The sequence below is a fragment of the Mus caroli genome, unplaced genomic scaffold (assembly GCF_978045245.1).
Source record: "Mus caroli unplaced genomic scaffold, Mus_caroli_1 scaffold_16, whole genome shotgun sequence".
Classification (NCBI taxonomy): domain Eukaryota; kingdom Metazoa; phylum Chordata; class Mammalia; order Rodentia; family Muridae; genus Mus; species Mus caroli.
Genome location: NW_028227271.1, coordinates 29391499 through 29412857, shown reverse-complemented (window position 1 = coordinate 29412857; position 21359 = coordinate 29391499). Strand labels below are relative to the sequence as shown.

Sequence of the window (21359 nt, the reverse complement as noted above, 5' to 3'; positions counted from 1 at the left end):
CTTTCACTTCTTTCATTTCTGCAGTCCCCTCTGGGTTTCCAAGGCGGCCCTGGCCTCTACCCACCCTCTCTGCCTGCGGGCTTGCCTTTCCCAATTCAAGACCTGCTTGCTATGCAGCAAAAAAAGATACTTGGGAGGCAAGGAGTGGGCCAGCTAAGGTAGCAGAATTGGACTGAGTCCAAGGTCAGTTGGGGTGGGCCTGCACTGCTTCCTGCTGTTTTCCGAGTCTCCACAACAATGCTGGCCCAGAGCTTAGCCACAGCCCCCTACCTCCATAGGACAAGTAGATAGAGGCTGGAGTCATGTGAGTGAGTCATATGAGTGTTTGGGGGGTATGAACCTGTTAGTGTTGCTCATGTGTAAGAGTGGTTGGATATGCATATGGTGTACATGTGCCAGTGTGCACAGGGATGATGCCTGTGTGTGGGAGTGGATATGTTTACAGTATGCAGCTATGCAGAGAGCTTCCCATATGTGAGAGTGACTGGATGTGTGGACAGTGTGCTGCACGTGGCAGTGAGAGTGACTGGTGTGTGCAGACATGAGGAAAAAAGTATGCAAGTGTGAAGTTGTAAGCAAGTGAATGAATGGAAAGTCGGTGTGAGTGTGTGTGTGTGTGTGTGTGCGGGGGCGGGGGTGTGTGCCTGCAAACGTGTAACTGGGCATGGGCAAGTGTGTATAGATGCATGTCTTATCCCCTATAGATATATGTGTTGTGTAGGAGCTCAGGAAGATATGGCCATGGGAACAAGGGTATGTTGACCCCTGACTTGGTGTGACAACTTAGCTGTGTTTTGAGTGGGTGGAGCTCAGCATAGAAGGTCCAACCGAAAGCTCATCTTGTTCAGGACATGCAATAACAATAGCACAGACCCCAAACACTAACCCTCTTGAGCAGACACTGGAACTCAGGACTCTTCGTAACTAAGGCTATTTGGGTAAGAAGATGTGTATGGTTTAGGACCCATCCAAGTAGCTTGACCTGCTCCCATGCTGGGCCCATGCTGCTGTGAGCCCCAGCGCCCGACTTTTGGATTGGCAGTCTTCAGACAAACTCAGCTCCAACCTGAGCCAATCAGCTGAGGGCCAGGATTCCAAAGGTCAGGCAGCAGCTAGAGGTGGTGACACCCAGGCCTCCCTGGAGATCCTCTGCCTTGGGGTATCCGAGTCTCTAGGGAACTTACGGCTCCTCTTCCTCCGGGCTTCTGGGGAAATGATTTGGAAACTGGTGGCCTGGGGGAAATAGAGAAATGGCAGAGCTGATTTTGTGGGAAGCCAAGGGGTCTCTGCCGCTGGGAAGATCTCTTCCTACACCAGACACGGGTGACAGGAGGCTTCAGGATCCCAGATCAAAGGGTGTCTGCTTTGAAGGAGAGGGGAGATGTTACTGGGCCCAGTGCTGTGGTAGGAACCAGTATAGAGCCGAGAATGTTCCTGCTGGTGATGGGAAGTAATTTACTAGGGGGCCAGCCTGCTTCTCTTCAGTTCCAGATTCAGGGACAGGTGAGCTCACAGCAGGGGTGGGGATCAGGATAGAGCTTCTGGCTGATGCAGCAAGGGAGAGGGAGGTGGAGTAGCTGGCTCTGTGCTGGGAGGCTCCACTCTCTCCTCCGCTTCAAAACTATGAGTGGGGTCAGTAGGGATCCAGAAACTGGGTCTTCCTGCCTCACATGGGGTTCCCTCTAAGAAGGGAATGAGAGTTGACTGGAAGTGGGGGCTATATGATGTACAGTTTAGGAGCCCATACTTCAGGGCATCGAGGGAAGGCTGGGGTCATCAGATTGATTCCTGACTGGGGCCTGAGTTGGGGAAGGTGAGCGGACAGAGATCTGAGCTAGTCCTGCGTACCCTGGCTACTGGCAGCTACTATGTTCACCAAGTGGTAATAGCTCTGGCTGCAGGCAAAATGATCCCTGGGGTCAACTTAGCATGACTTCAGAGGGCACAAAGGTAGGCCTGGAATAGGTGATGATAAAGGGCTGCTGTATGGCCTCTGAGGCAGTGAGGAGGTGGGGACCCCTGCCATGACTGCACTCTCCAGTTTGGTGGGAGTTTGGAGGACCCTCTGCCTAACTGGGCCCTCAGATCCTCTAGCCTTTCCCATCAGCCCCACTGCCCTAGACCCCACTCTGTGTCCAGTCCCCTTCTCCTATCTGCTCCTTTGAGGGGACAGCAAGATGATTCCCCCCACCCCAAGAGAAGAGGGAGAAGTGATCCCGATGTCACCCCTGGCTACAGACAGGCCATAGTGGCTCCTGGAACCACAAGAGTGCTGGGGCTGGGGCCAAGGCACAGTTCTCAAGCACTTACCTGTCCCGCGGCCTTGAGGCAGCACCATTGTCCTCACCTGAGCTCCGTGGTAGGTGCAGGCCAGGTACTGATGGAGGGCTCAGGCTGCTAGGCTCCCTCTGCCAGCCAGATGCTCCAAGAAGAGACTAAGGGTTGATGGCAGAGGTGGCTCACAGGTTGGGGCCACAGGAGGGTGCTGAGGCCCAGGAGAGCAGCTGCAGCCTCGGAAGAGGAAGAACACCCTTCTGTCTGTTCTGTCTGTCTTGGTCTCTCCTTTGACCCTCTGGCCTTGTCCAACTGTCCACTGTCTGTCCTGTCTCTCCCTCACAGTTTCTCTCTCTCTCATTCTCTCAGTACTTTCCCCTGACTCCTGTCCACCACGGCCATCTTGCATTGCAGTTGGAGCCCTGGGTCTCTGGGTCCAGGGCTCAGGGCCTAGAAGATGGAATCAGGGGCTGCTTTGCTCCGTGCATCTCTCCCATCCCAGTGTCCTTCCTGTCTGTCTCCCTCCTGTCAATCTCCCGGACAGGGTCCAAGTTCTCTCCCAAAGCGCTCCTCTACTTTGCTGGGTCCCTTCCAAGCCCTCCGGCCTGGGGATGGGGGAAAGGGGTGTCCTCAGGAGAGGTGGAGCACCCACGGGGCCGCCCTGATGCCCTCCATCCCCAGGGCCTCCCTGTGGAGCTCCTGCGTGGTGCTGCCGCTGCTGGCGCTGACCTGGATGTCTGCTGTGCTTGCTGTCACCGACCGCCGCTCCGCCCTCTTCCAGATCCTCTTCGCTGTCTTTGACTCACTGGAGGGCTTCGTCATCGTGATGGTGCACTGCATTCTGCGCAGAGAGGTGGGCGCCCTGGGTCTGGGAGCCACCTGTGTCCCTCGAGGTGGACTCATGCCCATCACGTGGCCAGCGTTGCTGGGAATAGCACCCTTTGGAGGATAGCTTATTTCCCAGGATGCCTTATCAGCTGTGGGAGGTCTGCAGCTGACAGGGCAGAGTAGGAGACAGTGCTAGATGCTTCTGGTGTTTTCTGAACCTTTTGGAAGGTGAGAATATGATGTTTCCATCTAGCTATGTACTGAGGGCCACCAATAGGAGGTAGTAATGAAAGTAGGTGGTTGTCCCGACCTCAGAGAGGCTGACCTGTGGATGAAAGTGTGTCTTATCTCGGTAGGCCAACTTCTGTCCCAGACAGAGCCAGGACATGGCTATGGCCTAAAGAGAGCCTGCTGGGACCTAGCGAGAGCCTGTTGCTTCCATTCTCTTCAGAACCTTCTAGAATGCTGTTGAGGGACTTGAAAAGCAGGAGCTATGAGAGGACACAACTGATTGTAGCTGCAGGAACTAGGGTGGGAACCTCGGGTGACAGAAAAGATTGGGCCAGCAGGGCAGTGAGGAGGCCCAGGGAGGAGGTCTCTAGGGAGGCTCTGGAGGAGCACCCTGGGAAAGAGGGCTGCCCGAAGCTGCAAAACATGTCCCCACAACAAAGCCTAGGCCCTCCTTCCACTTGCCTGTGCCAGTCATGTGTCACTCTGCTCTGGGAAGGAAGCTACTGTGAGAAGCTGCCAAGTACCACGGCAGCTCACAGGAAGAGACGAGGCTTTGGAGCCCACTTGCCCCGGCTGCCTAAGCACTGAATTCACAGTTCACAGTAGCCCCTCCACCTGGTGCCACAGCTATCAGCCCACAGGCAAGTGAAGTCTGCTCTCAGGTTCTAAGGCCCCTGATCTGCTCTGAAGTTACACTCCTGTCCTCTGTTCCTTTCTCAGTGCTCTGCCTTCTATGAGATGAGCAGTGTCCTGTGAGAAAGGAACATGGACCTTACACATTCCTAACTCCAGAACAGCAACTTCCGAGCTAGGCCAGGTAGAGGGAGGCTTCTCCTGCCTAGTGTATAAGATAGGAAGAAAGACTGCAAGATCAGTTGGAAGGAGAGGCCTGCAGGACCAGCTGTCTCAAAGTAGGCACCCCAGAAAGGCAGCAGGACAGATGTCAGAAGAATAGCAGAACATCCCACTAAGGTCTAGCCTAGGGATCTGTCGAAAGCCTCTTGGTCAAGAAGTTCAGATGTGACTAACAGCCGAAGGGTTAAACTCTGTGTTGGGCAGGGTGAGCACACAGAGACAGCTTCAGCCTTTGTGTGCGGCTCTTGATGCAGGCTGTCTCCAGAGTCTGGATTTTAGGTAATATTTGATCCTGTGTCCTTCTTCATGCTGATTATTCTGGGTGATTGGCAACTTCCTCTCGGTTCTACTTGCCAAGATGTATGCCGGCCTTGTGGCTGGCCTTAGCCATGCCCACACAGCCTACCGTGATGATCAAACTCATCACCTGCAGTCAGTAAAGGTTTCTGGGGTACAAGCCGGCCCTGAAGCCAGGTACCTGCTTCAGGGTTACATTCTTACAGTGGCCTCCAGCCAGTGGAGGCTCCAGCTCCTTCCCAGCAGCAGAAGCTCCACATGTCTTCATCTTGCATGCTCTCTTCTCCCACAAAGGGTGTGTCTTAGTCAGGGTTTCTATTCCTGCACAAACATCATGACCAAGAAGCAAGTTGGGGAGGAAAGGGTTTATTCAGCTTACACTTTTCCACATTGCTGTTCATCACCAAAGGAAGTCAGGACTGGAACTCAAGCAGGTCAGGAAGCAGGAGCTGATGCAGAGGCCATGGAGGGATGCTACTTACTGGCTTGCTTCCTCTGGCTTGCTCAGCTTTCTTTCTTATAGAACCCAGGACTACCAGCCCAGGGATGGCACCACCCACAGTGGACCCTCCCTGCTTCATCACTAATTAAGAAAATGCCCCACAGCTGGATCTCTTGGAGGCATTTCCTCAATTGAAGCTCTTTTCTCTGTGATAACTCCAGCCTGTGTCAAGTTGACACACAAAACCAGCCAGTACAGTGTGCTACTGTGCTCCAAGGAGGCTCCTTGCAGAGGTACTGTGTGGGGCCATGGCTCTCTGCTGACATGCTCTCCCTCCTTCAGGTCCAGGATGCTGTGAAGTGCCGTGTGGTAGACCGACAAGAGGAGGGCAACGGGGACTCAGGGGGCTCCTTCCAGAACGGCCATGCCCAGCTCATGGTAGGACTGACTGCCTGGAGATACAAGCTTGTCCCGCCAGGGACCTCTAGGTCCTCCCTGTGCCCAGAGTTCTTCTGGGCCCTGGCAGCCCTATTAGATGAATTCTGACCTCAGTTTGCAATTGGAGAAATTGAGGCCAAGTTGAAATCCTTGATCCAGGGTTTTGAGCTGGGAAAGGCTGTTGGTGAGTTGGGTAGGGGCATTCTTGCCTTCCTCAAAGCTGGCCCTTCCAGAACTGTGCACAAGTCAACTGTGAGTTAACCCATGCAAACTGCTTCAACTATGGGATCTAGGCACAGTAGCCTCTGAGCAGAGCCCTGGGCTCTGTTGGCTGGCCAGCTTCATGCCCCTCTGGCATCACCTGTATGTTGTCCCAGGTGTCCAGCACCCCCCTCCTGGGTGAGGTACTGGGGAGCATCTCCAGGTGGTGTCTACACAGGGCCAGCCCTTTGGGCCTCAGTGCCACCATCTAGAGGGAACAAGTGTCAGCTGGACAGGTACTTTGTCATTTGGGGACACTGTTTTTCCTCCTCTTGATGTTTCTCCTGGCCTGACCTCTGACCTCAGGGGAAGATGGCCACCTTCCCAGCATCTTGGCTCCTGCATTTCAGGGAAAGACCTCCAGTTTGAGATTAAAGGCCAGACTGACTCCCCTGGAGCCCTGTGGCCTCTGGATGGGTCTTGTAGACCCAAGCTTCTAAGGTGGTCCTGGGTCACCACTCTGGCCTCCCCAGCTGCTGTCCTCAGAGATGCAGGGGGGACCATGTCTCTGCTCTAGGGGAGGCTGGTGCTGGCCCAGGTCTGTGTCTGTCCCCTGCTGTCTGTCTTGGATGGAATGGCAGAGGCTCTGGAAGCCCTGATGGCTGCATGGCTTTGGGGGAGCATGGCCAGAGAGGCAGAGGCCGGCTGCTCCGTGATGCCTTGGAGGGAGAGCACGCATGGTTGATCGCACGCACATACAGGCAGACACAAACACATGCATGGAGAAACATGTGTGTATGCCCCTTTACATAAATGCATAGAGGTCAACTCTGGCTCAATTGTGAGTCATACAATCCTCCTCTCAACATATATGTTCATGCTCAAACAGTGTGCTCCTCTGCACTCGAAAAGGCAGACGCACCACAAACACACAGAAACACAGCACACAAATGCATGTGAATGCTGACAGACACACCCATGCTTGCACAGACAAGCATACAGATGCATGGGCACTCCGTGTGGCCCATAGACTAATAATGTGGGCTGGGATTCTTGGTGACAGTTGTCAGCATATTTGTGACCTCTGAGGTGTGGATGTGGCTTTGGTGGTCCCTTTCCTACCACCCTGCAGCTTGCAGCACCGCCTGCTACCAGCCCTGCCCTCATCTCGTCCTCGGTCTCTGTCTTGCAGACCGACTTTGAGAAGGATGTGGATCTGGCCTGTAGATCAGGTGAGCGCCTGACAGGTGAGAGCCATGGTGGCCAGTCGGCCCTTCTGCTTCTTTCTTTACTCCTAGCATCTGTGTGCTTTTCCCGACCCCATCCCACACCTACTGCCACATGGCCCAGCCTGGGCCCCCTCCTTCTCAAGGGCTTCAGAAGGCCCGTGGGTGTGACTGAGGGAGCCCCAGAAAGCTGTTGTGGAGCTGGGCTGGGACCATCTTTGGTTGCTGTTCATGTGTCTGTCTCTCCCTTCTCCTCTCATAGGGCAGAGCAGATGGGCCAGCTCTGTGTGGGACCCGGCCCTGCCCCTCCTCTGTCTGCACACTCACTGTCGTCACCTGCCTCCTGCCTGCCCTCCCCCAAGCACCCGTGTTCTGTGTGTCTTTGTTTCTTTGTTGTTAAACTGGGGTAGGGGAGGGGCGGGGTGTACTTTGAGAACGGAGACCTCTGTGGAGGCAGGAAGAACTGTGGAGGCAGGAAGAACACAAGGGGGAAGGAGCTGCTCCTGGCGCACGCTCTGCTAATGCTGAGCTTCCTGGAAGCACAGTCAAGGAGGGATTCTGTGTCTCCCCCACGTTCCCACCGTCAAACCATAGCACCTGTGAACCAGGGGCTAGGGCGATGGCCGACAGTCTCTGACTGTGGTGGGGTCAATCTGGCTTTGCGAAGTCCGGTTCCCAACTGGGGAATGTCAACTGCTTCCTGGGTGAGACTCCTGGAGGAGGTGACTTTGACATGGGGCAGAAAAATCCTTTCTTAGTCTTCAAAGATCTAGCTCTATAGCCTACCCAAGAGATGACCCAGGCACTAGGGGTTGGGTGCTCTCCCAGCCGTAGTGGTGTGCTCTGTGCTCCCTATGCCCAGCTGTGCCTCGTGATGTTATGGGCTGAATGTGGCTGGTGGGAACACGATGGGTGTCTGTGTATAGATGTCCATGGTGGGGCAGAGTCCCTATTGGGAGGGGTTGGGCTAAGCTGTGTGCAGGCCACAGAGGTCTTTGAGGTGGTGTTGATCCTTGGAGAGCTGCATACAAATTGATAGGAAAGGTGGCTAGTTCACTGCTGAGGTACTGGGGAAGGGCTGGAGGATAACAATGCTGGGTGACTTAGTCACTGTTCTATTACTGTGAAGACCATGACCAAGGCAGCTCTTAGAAAGGAAAGCATTTAGCTGGGGGTCTGCTTAGAGTTTCAGAGTGTTAGTCCATCATCATGGTGGGGAGCATTGCGGCACACAAGCAGTAGTCGAGAGCTACACCACGATCCACACTGGGCCTGAGATAGGCTCTGAAACCTCAAAACCTATCCCTAGTGACGCACTTCCTCCAACAAGACCATGCCTCTTAATCCCTTTCAAAAAATGCTACTCTCCGAAGACTAAGAGTTCAAATATATTAGCCTATGGGGTTGTTCTTATTCAAGCTGCCATACTGGGTGACAGTATAGAAGAGCCAAATGTCATTGGAGGTGAGCTGGGAGGGTGAGGGACCTTCTGCCTGGGAAGCTAGAATGTTGTGGGTGATTATAGTTGATAAGATGGCAAGAGATGCTGGTGAGCCCCAAGGTTAGGTGGGCCAGGTGTGACCAGAACAAGCAGTATGCAGACCTGGGCCAGGCTTCCTAAGAAGAGAGTGTGACCCTGCTCTGGAAAGAGCACCCAGGAAGGGCAGGGTGGACAACTGCCTTGGGTGAGAACTAATCAGTTACTCTACAGGCCAGTGGGGCTGGGTTGATGGGCAAGTGACAGATGGGATGTTTGGTGAGCCGGAGTCCAGGCCAGATGCCAGACGGACCACAAGAGAAGTAGCAGGGTGGACACTTCAGGAAAGGGGTCTTTATGAAGACACAAGGGAAGTTAAGACAGGAGAATGCTTCAGAGAGATTAACCTGCTGTGCTAGGTCCCTGGTCCTTGTGCTAGGTCTCATGGTCCTTGGAGCTGATGTGCCTATGCCAAGCACATCCTCCCCTCCTGTAAGGGCTCTTGTGCTGCAGAAGTCCTGGAGGGCAGTGGGGTAGGGAGCTCAACTAGAAGGGGCTGTTCTTTTATCCTGGAAGTACCTCGCTGTGCACTTTCCAGCAGGGGGCGCCCTCACCTGCCTTTCGGAATTGCTTTGTATGAGAGACTGTCTGTCTGGTTGGTTGTCTTGGGAGGCAGAAACCCCTGTGGACCAGCCTCATTAGAAAAGACAAAGGAGCTTTAGCTGCCCATGTGCCCCCTGAGCCTCGAGTGGATGTCGGGGCTGCTGTGGGTGGAGACCAGGGTGGCAGCAGTGCTGGCTGGGGTCAGCTCCTGCTGCCGCAGACCATCCTTACCCCTCTGATCCCCTTTTCCTATCTACTGTCTTTTCCGATGCTCCCCCACTAGTGCTGAACAAAGACATTGCAGCCTGCCGCACAGCAACTATCACAGGTACCTTCAAGCGACCATCACTGCCTGAGGAGGAGAAGATGAAGCTGGCCAAGGGCCCACCCCCCACCTTCAACAGCCTGCCAGCTAATGTGTCCAAGCTGCACCTGCACGGTTCACCCCGCTATCCTGGTGGGCCACTGCCTGACTTCCCTAATCACTCACTCACCCTCAAAAAGGACAAGGCCCCCAAGTCCTCTTTTATTGGCGATGGGGACATCTTTAAGAAACTGGACTCCGAGCTGAGCCGAGCCCAGGAGAAGGCTCTGGACACGAGCTACGTGATCCTGCCCACGGCCACGGCCACACTCCGGCCCAAACCCAAGGAGGAACCCAAATACAGCATCAACATTGACCAGATGCCCCAAACCCGCCTCATCCACCTTAGCATGGCACCCGATGCCAGCTTCCCTACCCGAAGCCCACCTGCCCGTGAGCCCCCAGGTGGTGCACCCCCTGAGGTGCCCCCTGTCCAGCCCCCACCACCCCCACCCCCACCACCCCCTCCACCCCAACAGCCCATACCCCCACCACCCACCCTTGAGCCTGCACCTCCCAGCCTGGGGGACACGGGGGAGCCTGCGGCCCATCCGGGACCCAGTTCAGGTGCTGGGGCCAAGAATGAGAACGTGGCTACCTTGTCAGTGAGCTCCCTGGAGGTGAGAATGGTTTAGAGTCTGCCAAGGCAGAGATGGGTGGACCCCCAGCCAAGGGCTGGTACTTCCCTGCCCTGTAGGCTCTGGGTATGTCAGAAGTGCGTAAGGATAGCCCAGGGACAGGATCTTCTTACAATCTATCCCATTTCACACAACAGTCTGTGGTTAGCCTAGTGCTTTGTAACCCCGCCCCCAGTACCTTATTCAGCCTTTAGGACAAGGGGCAGAGGCTAGGATGGCACCCTTAGGGAGCCCCTGCCCCACACTAGGATGTACCACCATCTAGCCTTCTATCTCTTAGGTGCAGCCAGCACTGAGTTTACTGTTGGGGGTCCAACCATGTGACCTGTGTGGCCTGCCTGAGCTCCACACTGCAGAGGGAGAGCAAGGGCAAACAGGCCTGAAGCAGGGGTGGGAGTCCTCACTGCTCACAGAGACCCCGTCCTTATTCCATCATTGTCAAGGGTTTCCCTTCAGTCTCAGCAGCCCCTCTAAACCCAGAGCTGGGGCTGGTCCCTAGGGAACAGGCAACCTGGGTACTTGGTGCACCCTCAGCATGTCCCCTGAAGGCAGGCTGGTGTCTCCCCAGTTGTTGGGCCAGAGGGCCTGGACTTGTGGTCTAGGCAGTTTTAGGGAACACATTGCCCATGCACACAACCCCTTTCTCCTGCAGCGGCGGAAATCACGGTATGCAGAACTGGACTTTGAGGTAAGTGCAGGGGCCTCTCTCTGACCAGAGAAGCTGGGCACTAGGGCCATTTCAGCAGTGGGAATTGGAGAGGGGCTCAAGGCAGGGGCCAACAGCAGGTGGGTCGAAGGGGTGGCTGTGGATGCCCATCCGGGCTCAGGACTCCTGGCCCCAACCCACAGAAGATCATGCACACACGGAAGCGACACCAAGACATGTTCCAGGACCTGAACCGGAAGCTGCAGCATGCGGCTGAGAAGGAGAAGGAGGTGCCAGGCGCAGACAGCAAGGTCAGAAGCATGGGCTCTGCTCCAGCCACCATCCCTGGGCTAGCTGTCCCTTCTTAGGTGTGCAAAGGGCAGGGCAGGAGGATCCTAAGCCTGGCTCTGTCTGGCAGGTTCCAGACTGTCCTTCCCCACAGCACTGACCCCATCATGGAAACTGCAGCTACTGCCTGGATCCAGGCTGTGGGATGCGTGGGTTGCTGTTCTCTCTGGGAATCCCTTCCTAAGAGCCATTCTCTCCCTTCTTCCTCCTCTGCCCCGACTACACTGCTGTCCTTGAGTAGCCAGAGAAGCAGCAGACTCCCAACAAGAGGGCCTGGGAGAGCCTCCGCAAGCCCCACGGGACACCTGCCTGGGTAAAAAAGGAGCTGGAGCCACTGCCCCCGTCTCCACTGGAGCTGCGGAGCGTAGAGTGGGAGAAGGCGGGTGCCACCATCCCACTGGTTGGCCAGGACATCATTGACCTCCAGACCGAGGTCTGAGCGGGCGGGCCGTGGCCCCACACCGGGCCAGGAGGTGGGATGCTGCTCTGCCCGCTCCGCCATAGGACGGGCACAGACGCGCTCGCGGTGGCGGGCCGGGTCCAGCCCCGGCCTCAGGGCGCTCAGAGGCGGCCAGGCAGAGGGCCCGCGGTGCTGGGACCAGAGCCAGACACAGGACAGGAGGTGGCATGGCCGGCGGGCACAGGGATCCAGAGGCCAGATGGTGCCTCAGACTCAGCCCTCCTTGGGCAAGCCCGGGCAGGCAGGCAGGCGAGCTGCTGTGAACACGGACAGGCCTGGTGTGGCCAGCGTCCCCAGGATGCCCACTTCAGCCACCACTGCAGAGGACTGCCTGTGGCCCACCAGCCTGGCTCCGATTTTTAGACACCCCTACCCCTTGGGAAGCAGCCAGACCCCCCACTCCCTTCCAGGACCCTGGGCCCCTCTCAGACCCAGGCAGAGAGCATGGTCCTGACCCAGACCCCCCGGGACAGGACTGAGACCACTCTGGAAAGAAGCGGGGTGGGGAATCTATTTTTTCTCTCCTTTTCTTTTCTTCAATAAAAAGAATTAAAAACCCAGCTTTGTAGTCTTTTTTTCCCCCCTGTAGCAGCGTGGCTCCACTTCAGTGGTAGGGAGGCAACTCCTGTCCTGTCCTGTCCTGTCCTGTCCTGTCCTGTCTTGGGTGCCTGCCCTCCATATATGGTCCTCTGAGGCGGGACTTAATTTGACTCCCTAGCCCCCTGATTCACCTGGGAAGGACAGAGTTAACAGGTAGCAATTGTAAAACAATTTGAAATAGTGAAAGAAACAAAATATGGGTTGTAACTGGGTTCTAGCAGCCCCACTTAGCCCATCTTGAACAGGCCTGCCCTACTACTTTGTAAGGCCCAATACTGGCTCCCTTTTTCCTGTCCCCAGTCCATGGTGGTCCTATGGTCAGACTACCTAACAAATCAACCAGATGCCTGCAACCCCAGCTTCAGCATTTCCCAGAGCTTCCAGCAGGGGGCAGTCTAAGCCACTCAAGGAGTCTGGTTGGGAAGCTAGGAGAGAAGGTCCCTCCTTTCCCAAACGCTGGGACTGCATAAACCTGGACCTCTGCAGGCAGAACCCTTTAGACCCCAGTGTGAACTGGAATCCAGATGCAGACCATTGGCCCTGAGGGACACATGAAGCCCACAGGACACCAACAAAGTACTAAGAGCTAGAAAAGGAATCCAGCTCCATATAGGTTCCTTTTATACCCTCACCCAAATCTTTTCCCTTCCTTCCTTCCTTCACTGTGTCTTTGACATGCCGCCCCCTCTTCAGCATCCTTTTTCGCAGCAGAGACAGGATAGGGATAGTGCTTGTTGGTATAGTGACCACAATGAGCTCAGGTAACTGTGATGGCCATGCACACCCCTGGGTGCACACACACACACACACACACACACACACACACACACACACACGGGTGGGTGAATGGTCAGTGAGGAGGGACAAGCCCACAGATGGCCAGAGAATGGAATGTAGAGCCCAGGATAGACCCTAGCTAGCTACAGACTACAAACAACAAAGCAATCATCCCACCAATGCTTCAGTGAGATTTGGTAACAAAATAAGACCCAGCCTAGACCATGCCATGGCTAATGTGAACCAAGTATGCACGGGTGCATATGTCCTGCAATGAAAGGCGTCTAAGCCTCATCACAGCGCCTACCGCAGGTCACTTGAAGAATCGCTATCATGATGCACCTGCAGTCTGTGCGCAAAGGCCCTACCTTCCAGGATTGGAGAGCTTCCTATGAGTTGAGTGGCCGGAGTCTCCTCCTCAGCCCTGGCTATTACAAAATGAAAGAAGCTGAGGGGGTCTATTGGTACAGGTAGAGAAAGCCCTGAGGTCCTAGCACTCTGCCTATGCAGGCAGCATGTGAATGTGGGCCAGGTCTCGGTCTTGAGGGCTGAACCCTGCTCAGACTTACCACTGTCCTCATACTGTCTTCATGCAGTGACCAAGCATCTGTAACCTGCCTGTCCCTGTCTGTCCTCTCCACCTGCAACAAAACACAAAGCAGCAGAGAGTACCCTAGCCCCTCATACCGGCCATGTGAAGGGAGAGACTCAACTGCTGGAGTCAAAGCTCTGTAAAGTGCAGAGTGTGTCCAAAGGCAGCTCTCCATGCCAACCCCCACTGCAGGCCCTCCCTTGGGAGGGATATTTGTGCTAGGAGTCCTGGCTCCTCTTCCTCCTCCTAGAAATACCCATAACGAAAATTGCTATCTACTTTTGGCACAGGAAGCTGGCCAGCAAAGGCTGTACTTCATCAGCACCCTGAGCCTTGCTCCAGTGGGCCCCACTCCAGCAGGCTCCATGTACATTCCAAAGGGGAGTCCATACCAAGTGTCGCCTTGGCCCAGAACCCTTGTAGGGACAGGAGCCTTTCCATGGATCGCTGTCAGGTCTCTTTGCTCTGGCTTAGTGTTTTGGAGTACCTGGCAAGCAGGGTCATGATCCCATCTGTCTTCATTAGGGTTTTACTTGCTATGAACAGACACCATGACCTGTCTTAGTCAGGGTTTCTATTCCTGCACAAACATCATGATCAAGAAGCAAGTTGGGGAGGAAAGGGTTTATTCAGCTTATACTTCTACACTGTTGTTCATCACCAAAGGAAGTCAGGACTGGAACTCAAGCAGGTCAGGAAGCAGGAGCTGATGCAGAGGCCATGGAGGGATGCTACTTACTGGCTTCCTTCCCCTGACTTGCTCAGCTTGCTCTCTTATAGAACCCAAGACTACCAGCTCAGGGATGGCACCACCCACACTGGGCCCTCCCCACCTTGATCACCAACCTAGAAAATGCCCCACAGCTGGATCTCATAGAGGCACTTCCCCCACAGTTCTCTGTGATAACTCAAGCCTGTGTCAAGTTGACACGCAAAACCAGCCAGTACATGACCAAAACAACTTTTATAAGAACAACATTTAATTGGGGCTGGCTTACAGGTTCAGAGGTTCAGTTCATTATCATCAAGTCGAGAACATGGCATTATCCAGGCAGGATGATCTGAGAGTTCTACTTCTTCATCTGAAGGTGGAATATTCAGTTCCAGACAGCTAGGATGAGGGTCTTATAGCCCACACCCAGTGACACATCCACTCCAACAGGGCCAAACCTTCTAATAGCGCCACTCCCTAGGCGGAGCATATACAAACCATCACACTGTCTATAGTGAAGAACCAGTCTCAGGGTAACTGGAGGATGCTGCTGGTATGCTACAAGTCAGAAAGGGCTTTGCCTGCAATTCAGCTCTCCTGGCACCAGTTCCTGAATGCTCCCCCAATGAGCCTCTTTCCTAAAGGCACCAACACCATCCTTAGCTGCTGCTACCATCACAAGGCACTCTTTTCCTTTGGAGTCTCAGATGGTTGGGCCTCTAGAGAGATCTTCCTGGGCCTTCCTTGCGTGACTTGGCTGTCCTAGCCTCTCAGTACCCAGCTACCCTTTTTAGCAACCTGTCACAAGTGAACCTGAGAGTACTCTCTGCCACCCTCTACCTGCCATCAGTAGAACTACCTTGCCTTAGGAGATGTGGGACTTGGAACGACGGAGGTCACCATTGTGACTGGCACAGTGTTGGGGGCGGGTAACGTTGGTGGCGAAAGTTTGGTTTATAGACCTAGAACTGGAGATTTTACTGGTGATGAGCATGGTGATGGTGATAGTGATGACGGTGTTAGTGACTGTGATAGTAGTGATGGTGATAATGATGTAGTAAGGTTAACAATAATAACGAAGGTTGTGCCACCATGGTAGTAGCGATGATTTCAGTGAGGTAATGGAGTAATGGTGAGGCTGGTGATGGTGACGATGGTGACACTGGTAAGGCTGATAACAGCAATAGTGAAACATCAACAAATAGCCACATGGTCGTGGTAGTGATGCTAGTGACGGTGGTGGTGGTGGTGGTCATGGTTGTGACTGACATTTGTCCTGGTGGTGCCGAAGACAGCAGTAGCTACTGTGATCTCTGTGTAAGGTAGTGATGCTGATGGGATTAGAACTTGGGTCTTACAGTTCACTGCTTCCTGGCTCCTATGGACTGGGGAATGTGAAGGAAGAAGGACACATGAGGACAATGAGTTTCTGCGTCAACTGGAGGTGCAGCCAGCAGGAGCAGCTGCCAGCAAGTACTGCGTTCTTATCAACACCCACACCCCTACAATCTGGAGGATGCCCCTCCTTACCTGCTTCTGTCTGCTCATTTCCACCTGTGACTAATGCAAGCGCTGCTGAGAGGGGCCTTAGAGATGCTCTACCATTTCCCATAATGCCTTGCCTCTAGGCAGGCTGGAAACCTCTGTGCCAAAGCTCAACAGTGACCTTTCTTCCACTTCCTGGCCCCAACCTGGCAAAAAGACTTACTACGAGCACGTCCTTCTCATCTAACCCATCTGCCTTGAGCTCTTGTCACATGAGGGTTCCTGTTGCCCAGGAAATGTCTACCCTTTGTTATTCTCCTTCACCCCATCCTCCTCCCCGAGCCCTGCTTCCCCTGGGCTGGTTCCAGTTGGGGGCAAACATACAAGATGACCCTGGCTCCTGGACCTGTTCCAGAATCTTCTGCTAGATGGAATTTCCCTTCTTCAGCTTGCTTTCACCTCCCTGTGATGGCCTTGGGAAGTGGGGGCTGTGTTGGAGGATGAGGGCTGAAGAGATGCCAGCTCCCCATGGCTTTCTAAATGCCCATGAGGCTATGGGGCAGCTGATGAAACACCCAAAGAGCCCAGAAACTGTCACTTTCAACTACCCCTTGGCTTTTTTGCATGGGCAGAGGTGGCCAGGTAATGATACTCTTAGATGTAAAGTTCTGTAGTCCTGGTTTGCTCAGTCCTCTGATCCTTTCTAGTGCCTTGGTCCTGAGGAACCAGCCTCCTGAGGAGGAGTCCTGGTGGAGGCATCTCAGACTTGGCTTCAGAGCACCTGTGCATCGGGGTCTGAGCTGGGTGAATGCAGAGCAACCCATAGGGGTGGTCTCTGCTGCCTCGCTGGCCACCCAGGGATGACCAGATAAAGAAGGTCACGTCTACTCTTCACCGTGTCTCACATTCCCCCTCTGATTCTCAGGTCCCCTCCTGGGGCCACAAATCCCTAAGGACTCCCAGGTCCCCAGATTTTTAACTCAAAGCTTCTTGGGTAGTCGAGAAGCTTCGGGCTCCCCTTTGTCAGGGCCTAAAAATAACCAGGCAGGAGGAACTCTGAGTGAGTAGCTCGCAAATGTGCCAGCCAGCACCCCACGCAGCGGAAGCACCTCCAAATAAGGCCTAGGCAAAACGGAAGACAGCACGCAAGCTCCTAAGCTCTGACGTGGATTCCAGAACCTTCCCTCCCGCCCTGCACCCTCAGAGTATCCTCCAGAGCCCGTGTGACTCAGGGACCTAGGAGCCTGGCTTGTTCCGGGTGCCCAGAGCTTACTAGGCAATTCATTAAAGCAGTCTGCTCTTGGGTCGTGGAACTTGGAAGGTCAGTTTGGAAACTTTAGAAGCCTCTAGCTGGAGTCGTGAACTTAGTAGTATGAACTCTTAGGGCCATCAGTCATCTCATCTCGGTGACACTGTGTGAGCCCACACATGTCCCATAGGGTCTGGGAGCTTCCCCTCACCACCACTATGGACTCACTAGGAAATGGGACCAGATGGGTATAAGGAGGCTGACATGGGGCGGGACAATGACACACAGCTGTCCTCAAGCAGAGGAGGTGTTGCTGGGTTCCTTATGGCTTCCTGGGAACACCATATGTACTTCACTCAAGGATGGGGGAGGCTAGAGGCAGCCACCCCATTAACATCCTCCTGTTCTCTCTCTCTCTCCCTGGGGTTTCTGACAGAAGTATGGAGCTGCAAGCCAGGAGGACTCTGTGGCTAAGCTTCACTGAGTTCACCATGGACATGGAGCTGGGACCACTCCTGACTGGTTAGCACCTTTATACACCCCACCTGCCCTCCATAGCAGCTCGTGCAACCCAGGCCCTGCTGAGGTTCAAGGATTCTCTCAGAGGCTCTTAACTCCCAATGGACAAAGACCAGAATGGGAGAAAGGGAGGGTAGACATGGGCAGGGGTGAGTAAGGAGTGAATTGGGCAGGGGTAAGTAGGGGTGAGTGAATCAACCAAAGGGGTGTGACTCTTTCTACATATGCCAGGACTTTCTCTCAGTCCTTCCACATCTGCAACAAGCACCCAACCCAGACTTTGCTAAGACCTCCCTCTCGACGGCCTGGCCCCACCCCTCTCTCACCCCTGGTCTATCCAAATGCCTCCTACCAGGCTGATTCTCTCAAGACATGGACCTTGAACCAAACACACAAAAAGATGGGCTCAAAGGAGGCTCTTGCCAGCATAGTGGCTGAGAGGGACCCTGGAGCACAGGACACTCAGGCTCCTGTGAGAGTGGGCTCCTGGTGGAGACTCTCAAGAGGGGTCAATGAGGACTGAGTCTTCCCTTGTTGGTCATCCCGTGCTGAACTAAATGGAGGGATGGTAAGGGCAGATATTTGTAAGAGCTTCCAGCACCCTGAGGGGAGGGCCATTAATTACCATTGTTCTACTTTGTAAAGGAGGAAACTAAGGAAGAGGGTGGGTGGGGACACCCAAAGGTGGAATTAAGCCAGTGGGGTACAGACAGACTCTGCTCTCTACTCTTCCGTCCCCACAGCATGTCTCCTGTCATATGTAATAGAGCTGGGGACACACACACAATTTCCATTTCCAGATGGACCAAAGCAAGAGTTAAGACCGGTGCTGATCTGGGCCCGGGGTTTTTATGGACTCTCAAATAGGAAGTGTGTCTGGCCAAGGCGGCTCAGCACAGGATCAGACAGGAGAACTCAGTCACCCTTCCCAAGCACCCCAGGCGTCCCCCTTCCTGCTTCTGCTGGCTTCAGACCCCTCCTGACCGCTCATCCTTGAGTCCCCCACTGGACCCTTCACCCAAGGCTGTCCCCACCCCACGCTCTTCCACAGCACCCCTTAAACAAATCCTTCTCAGCAAGTAATTACAGCTCTGTGTAGACTTTGGGGGCTTTTTTTTTTAAGTCAATTATTTCATGTGATGTCTTTGGGAATCTACCTTGGCCACATTGCCTGGCCAGGCTCATAATAACCTCTTGTTGCTCTCAGAACTGCTGATGTCTGGTCCCTTTTGTCAGCCTGGAGACTTGGGAACTGTGCTTTCTCTGGGTCACCTTGCTTAGGAAGTAGCTGCATGCTCTCTGGGTCCCTGGGCTAATCCTTGCGTGTCACTTCCTTCTTTGCCTTAGCAAGGTAGTGAAGGCAGACAAGCAGCTCAAGTTGGATCCCTCCCACATGAGCCGTAGCCTCACTGAGTGTCTAATATTAGCATCTTAGGCCACCAGCTTCTCTCAACGTGTCACTTGAGTTCCATCCTACAGGTTCCCGTACGCATTATTTTTATCATTCAGTTGTAATTATTCTTCTAATTTTAACAAGACTCTGTCCTTGGGTAGACAAGTTCTTTTATACACATTTTAAGAATTCTAAACTGTAGGGTTTTAGAAAAAAAAAACATTATCTCTCAGATTATGATTTCTTTTTTGCTTTTCTGACAGGGTGTTTCTTCTTAGGTACCCCAAGGTAGTCTGGACCTGATCAGAGGAGATCCTTTCACCCCTCTCAAGTGCTAGGATCAGAGGCGTACACCCCCCACTTGTGAGTCCTGATTTAACTATCATTCCGGTAGAATGTGGTCTGTATGACAAATGCTCTGTTGCATAAGATATGACCATTCTCATGAATATTCAATACACATTTTCTCAGCCCAGAGTAGAGTCACTGCCATGTTCAGGAAGTCTAGATGGTCAATTTTATGGCTCAAATCTATACTTCTGTCATCTATTAAAATCGGGTTCCTGTCTTTGCTTTTCACACACACACACACACACACACACACACACACACACACACACACACACACTTGGTTCCTGGGACTTGTGGAGTCTTGGGGGTGATGAATGTCCTTGGCAGGCTAATGTGAAGGTTGCTAGCTGGGAGTTCTTTCACAGCCTGAGGAAGGTAGCTGCTCACAGGAAAGCCCACCGGCAGGACTAGGGAGTGGAGACTGTCAGTCTCCTGAGACATCCAGGAAGGGAGAAAGGACTAACAGTGAAGGTTAAATTGACCACTGGTGGCAAAACAATTATTTGGCATAGATGTTTTCTAGAGGCTGTGGTTCAAGATCAAGGTGTGGGTGTGTCTGGCTTCTTCCCTGGAGGCCTGTCTCCTTGGCTTATGGATGGCTAATCTTCTGCTGCTCTGCCTGATGGTTTACTAGCCATGCCTACATACTGTCACCCCCATGAGACTCCTAAAGGGCAGAGGTCAGGAGGCTTCCAAGTAAGTATTGCACCTAAGAAGGGGCTGCAAGCCAGAGGTAGGGGATGGGAGCCAGGTGCTCTGAAAGCCCCAGAGGACTGTCTATAGCTGGGCATCTTAGAGGATGGAGCCCTCAGCCCACGGGGTCTGACCCTGTCCAGGTGCAAGGTGTGGGAGGGAATCATAATGAAGGGCACCCAGCTACTAAGGACACAGCCGGCGTTCCTCTTTGGTGGCGGAAGTGACTAGTCAGCCAGGAGACTCTTTCCTGCTGTTTTTCTCATAACCTTTTGGGATTTTTTTGTATCCGCTCAACCATTCAGTGACTGCAAAAGACATATGAAAAATTCCCACTGTCGTAGTGGAAAATTCCCTGCCATCCTGTCAAAGGCTGCTCTGTGTGTATTGAGGAATGCAAGGATCCAGGCTGTGTCAAGGAGGCACACACACACACACACACACACTACTCCCAACAGCTCAAGGATCTCAGAACCTTGCTCTGGTCCCTGGCTGAGGCCAGGGACTCTATCTGCTGTTTCAGCCCTGTATTCAATAACTCTGCAAGTGGGACACTATTGTCTCATTTCTGTTGGCAGTGTAAGGTGCTACCTATGTGTTGGCTTCATCTGAGGTCACTGGCTGGGATCCCAGGCTGGTCTCATGAGACATAAGCTTTCAAGACTGCAGTGAGTAGGTATTGGATTGTTATTGATCTCTCTCCCTCCCTGCCTCCCCTCTTCCTCCCCAAGCCCTCCCTTCTTCCCCAACCCCTCCCTCCCCAACCCCTCCCTCCCTCAGTCTGTCTCTCTGCTGTTAAAGACTGAGTTAACCACGTCCACCTACTTCTACTATTGACCTTTGAGAAGCCCCAGGTTTTCCATGTGCCCCTACAGTCCTGCCCAAGCCTATACGGAGCTATTTGATTTTGTTGATGTGTGGCTCCTCTTTAAAGGCTTCTTTGCAGTTTTGGTGACCATTCCAGGCACAGAGAAAAGTGCAAAGAGAGTGTGGCATGTTTGGTGGCCCTTTCCCAAGCGTCCCCTCCCACTAGCACCTTACATAATAACAAGGGCCCAGTGATCAAAGTACAGCTCATTTCAATATTGCTCTATATCTTAACCCATATCTAAAAATTTTCCACTAAGTACATTTTAAAAGCCGCCCATCTGGTTGTTACGTGTGCATCCGATCTGTTACTTCTTCCTCTTTTCCTCTCTCAATATGGGTTATTTTAATAAGAATACATATAGCCAAGCACACAGCTCAAATTACACAGGGCTATCTATACTCAACAGCTTTCTCTACACATGGTGATGAACGAGACCATAGGTTCTTGAGTTCCACCATTTCATTCAAGTGCAGCAGGGCACCATTCATATGTATATATATATATATATATATATATATATATATATATATATACCGTAAACTGTGCATTTGGGGTGTTCAATTGAGCTTGCTCAAGTGTGTGCTTCTCTGTGAGTTGGGTGTGGGTAACTGTAGCAAAGGGCAGGACAAAGAATAGTGCCCCAAGCCTCCAATTCGTTTTCCCATCAAATCCTCCCCTGGGGGCCTGGCCTGGTTTTCCTTAATTCTGCAACACTGTAGCTGAACCCAGGGCCTCATGCTTGGTAGGTGGACATCCCATCACTGAGCCATCTCCTACTTCTCTCAGCCT

The 21359-nt window shown here is 53.4% G+C and overlaps 1 protein-coding gene across 4 annotated transcripts in view; it reads left to right on the top strand.

Annotated features, from left to right (window-relative positions):
• The window catches only part of Adgrb1 (adhesion G protein-coupled receptor B1), a 72374-nt gene extending 60492 nt beyond the window's left edge, over nt 1-11882 (top strand). For 3 of the 4 annotated variants that reach the window (XM_029470030.2, XM_085832031.1, XM_085832030.1), the window contains 7 exons: nt 2956-3127; nt 5270-5365; nt 6759-6813; nt 9156-9856; nt 10527-10562; nt 10724-10831; nt 11110-11882. In XM_029470030.2, coding sequence (XP_029325890.1) covers nt 2956-3127; nt 5270-5365; nt 6759-6813; nt 9156-9856; nt 10527-10562; nt 10724-10831; nt 11110-11307 — 1366 coding nt within the window. In that variant the 3' untranslated portion in view covers nt 11308-11882. The remainder of the gene's footprint in view (nt 1-2955; nt 3128-5269; nt 5366-6758; nt 6814-9155; nt 9857-10526; nt 10563-10723; nt 10832-11109) is intronic. The other variant, XM_085832029.1, reaches the window with a different exon arrangement.
• Nucleotides 11883-21359: the final 9477 nt, after the last annotated feature.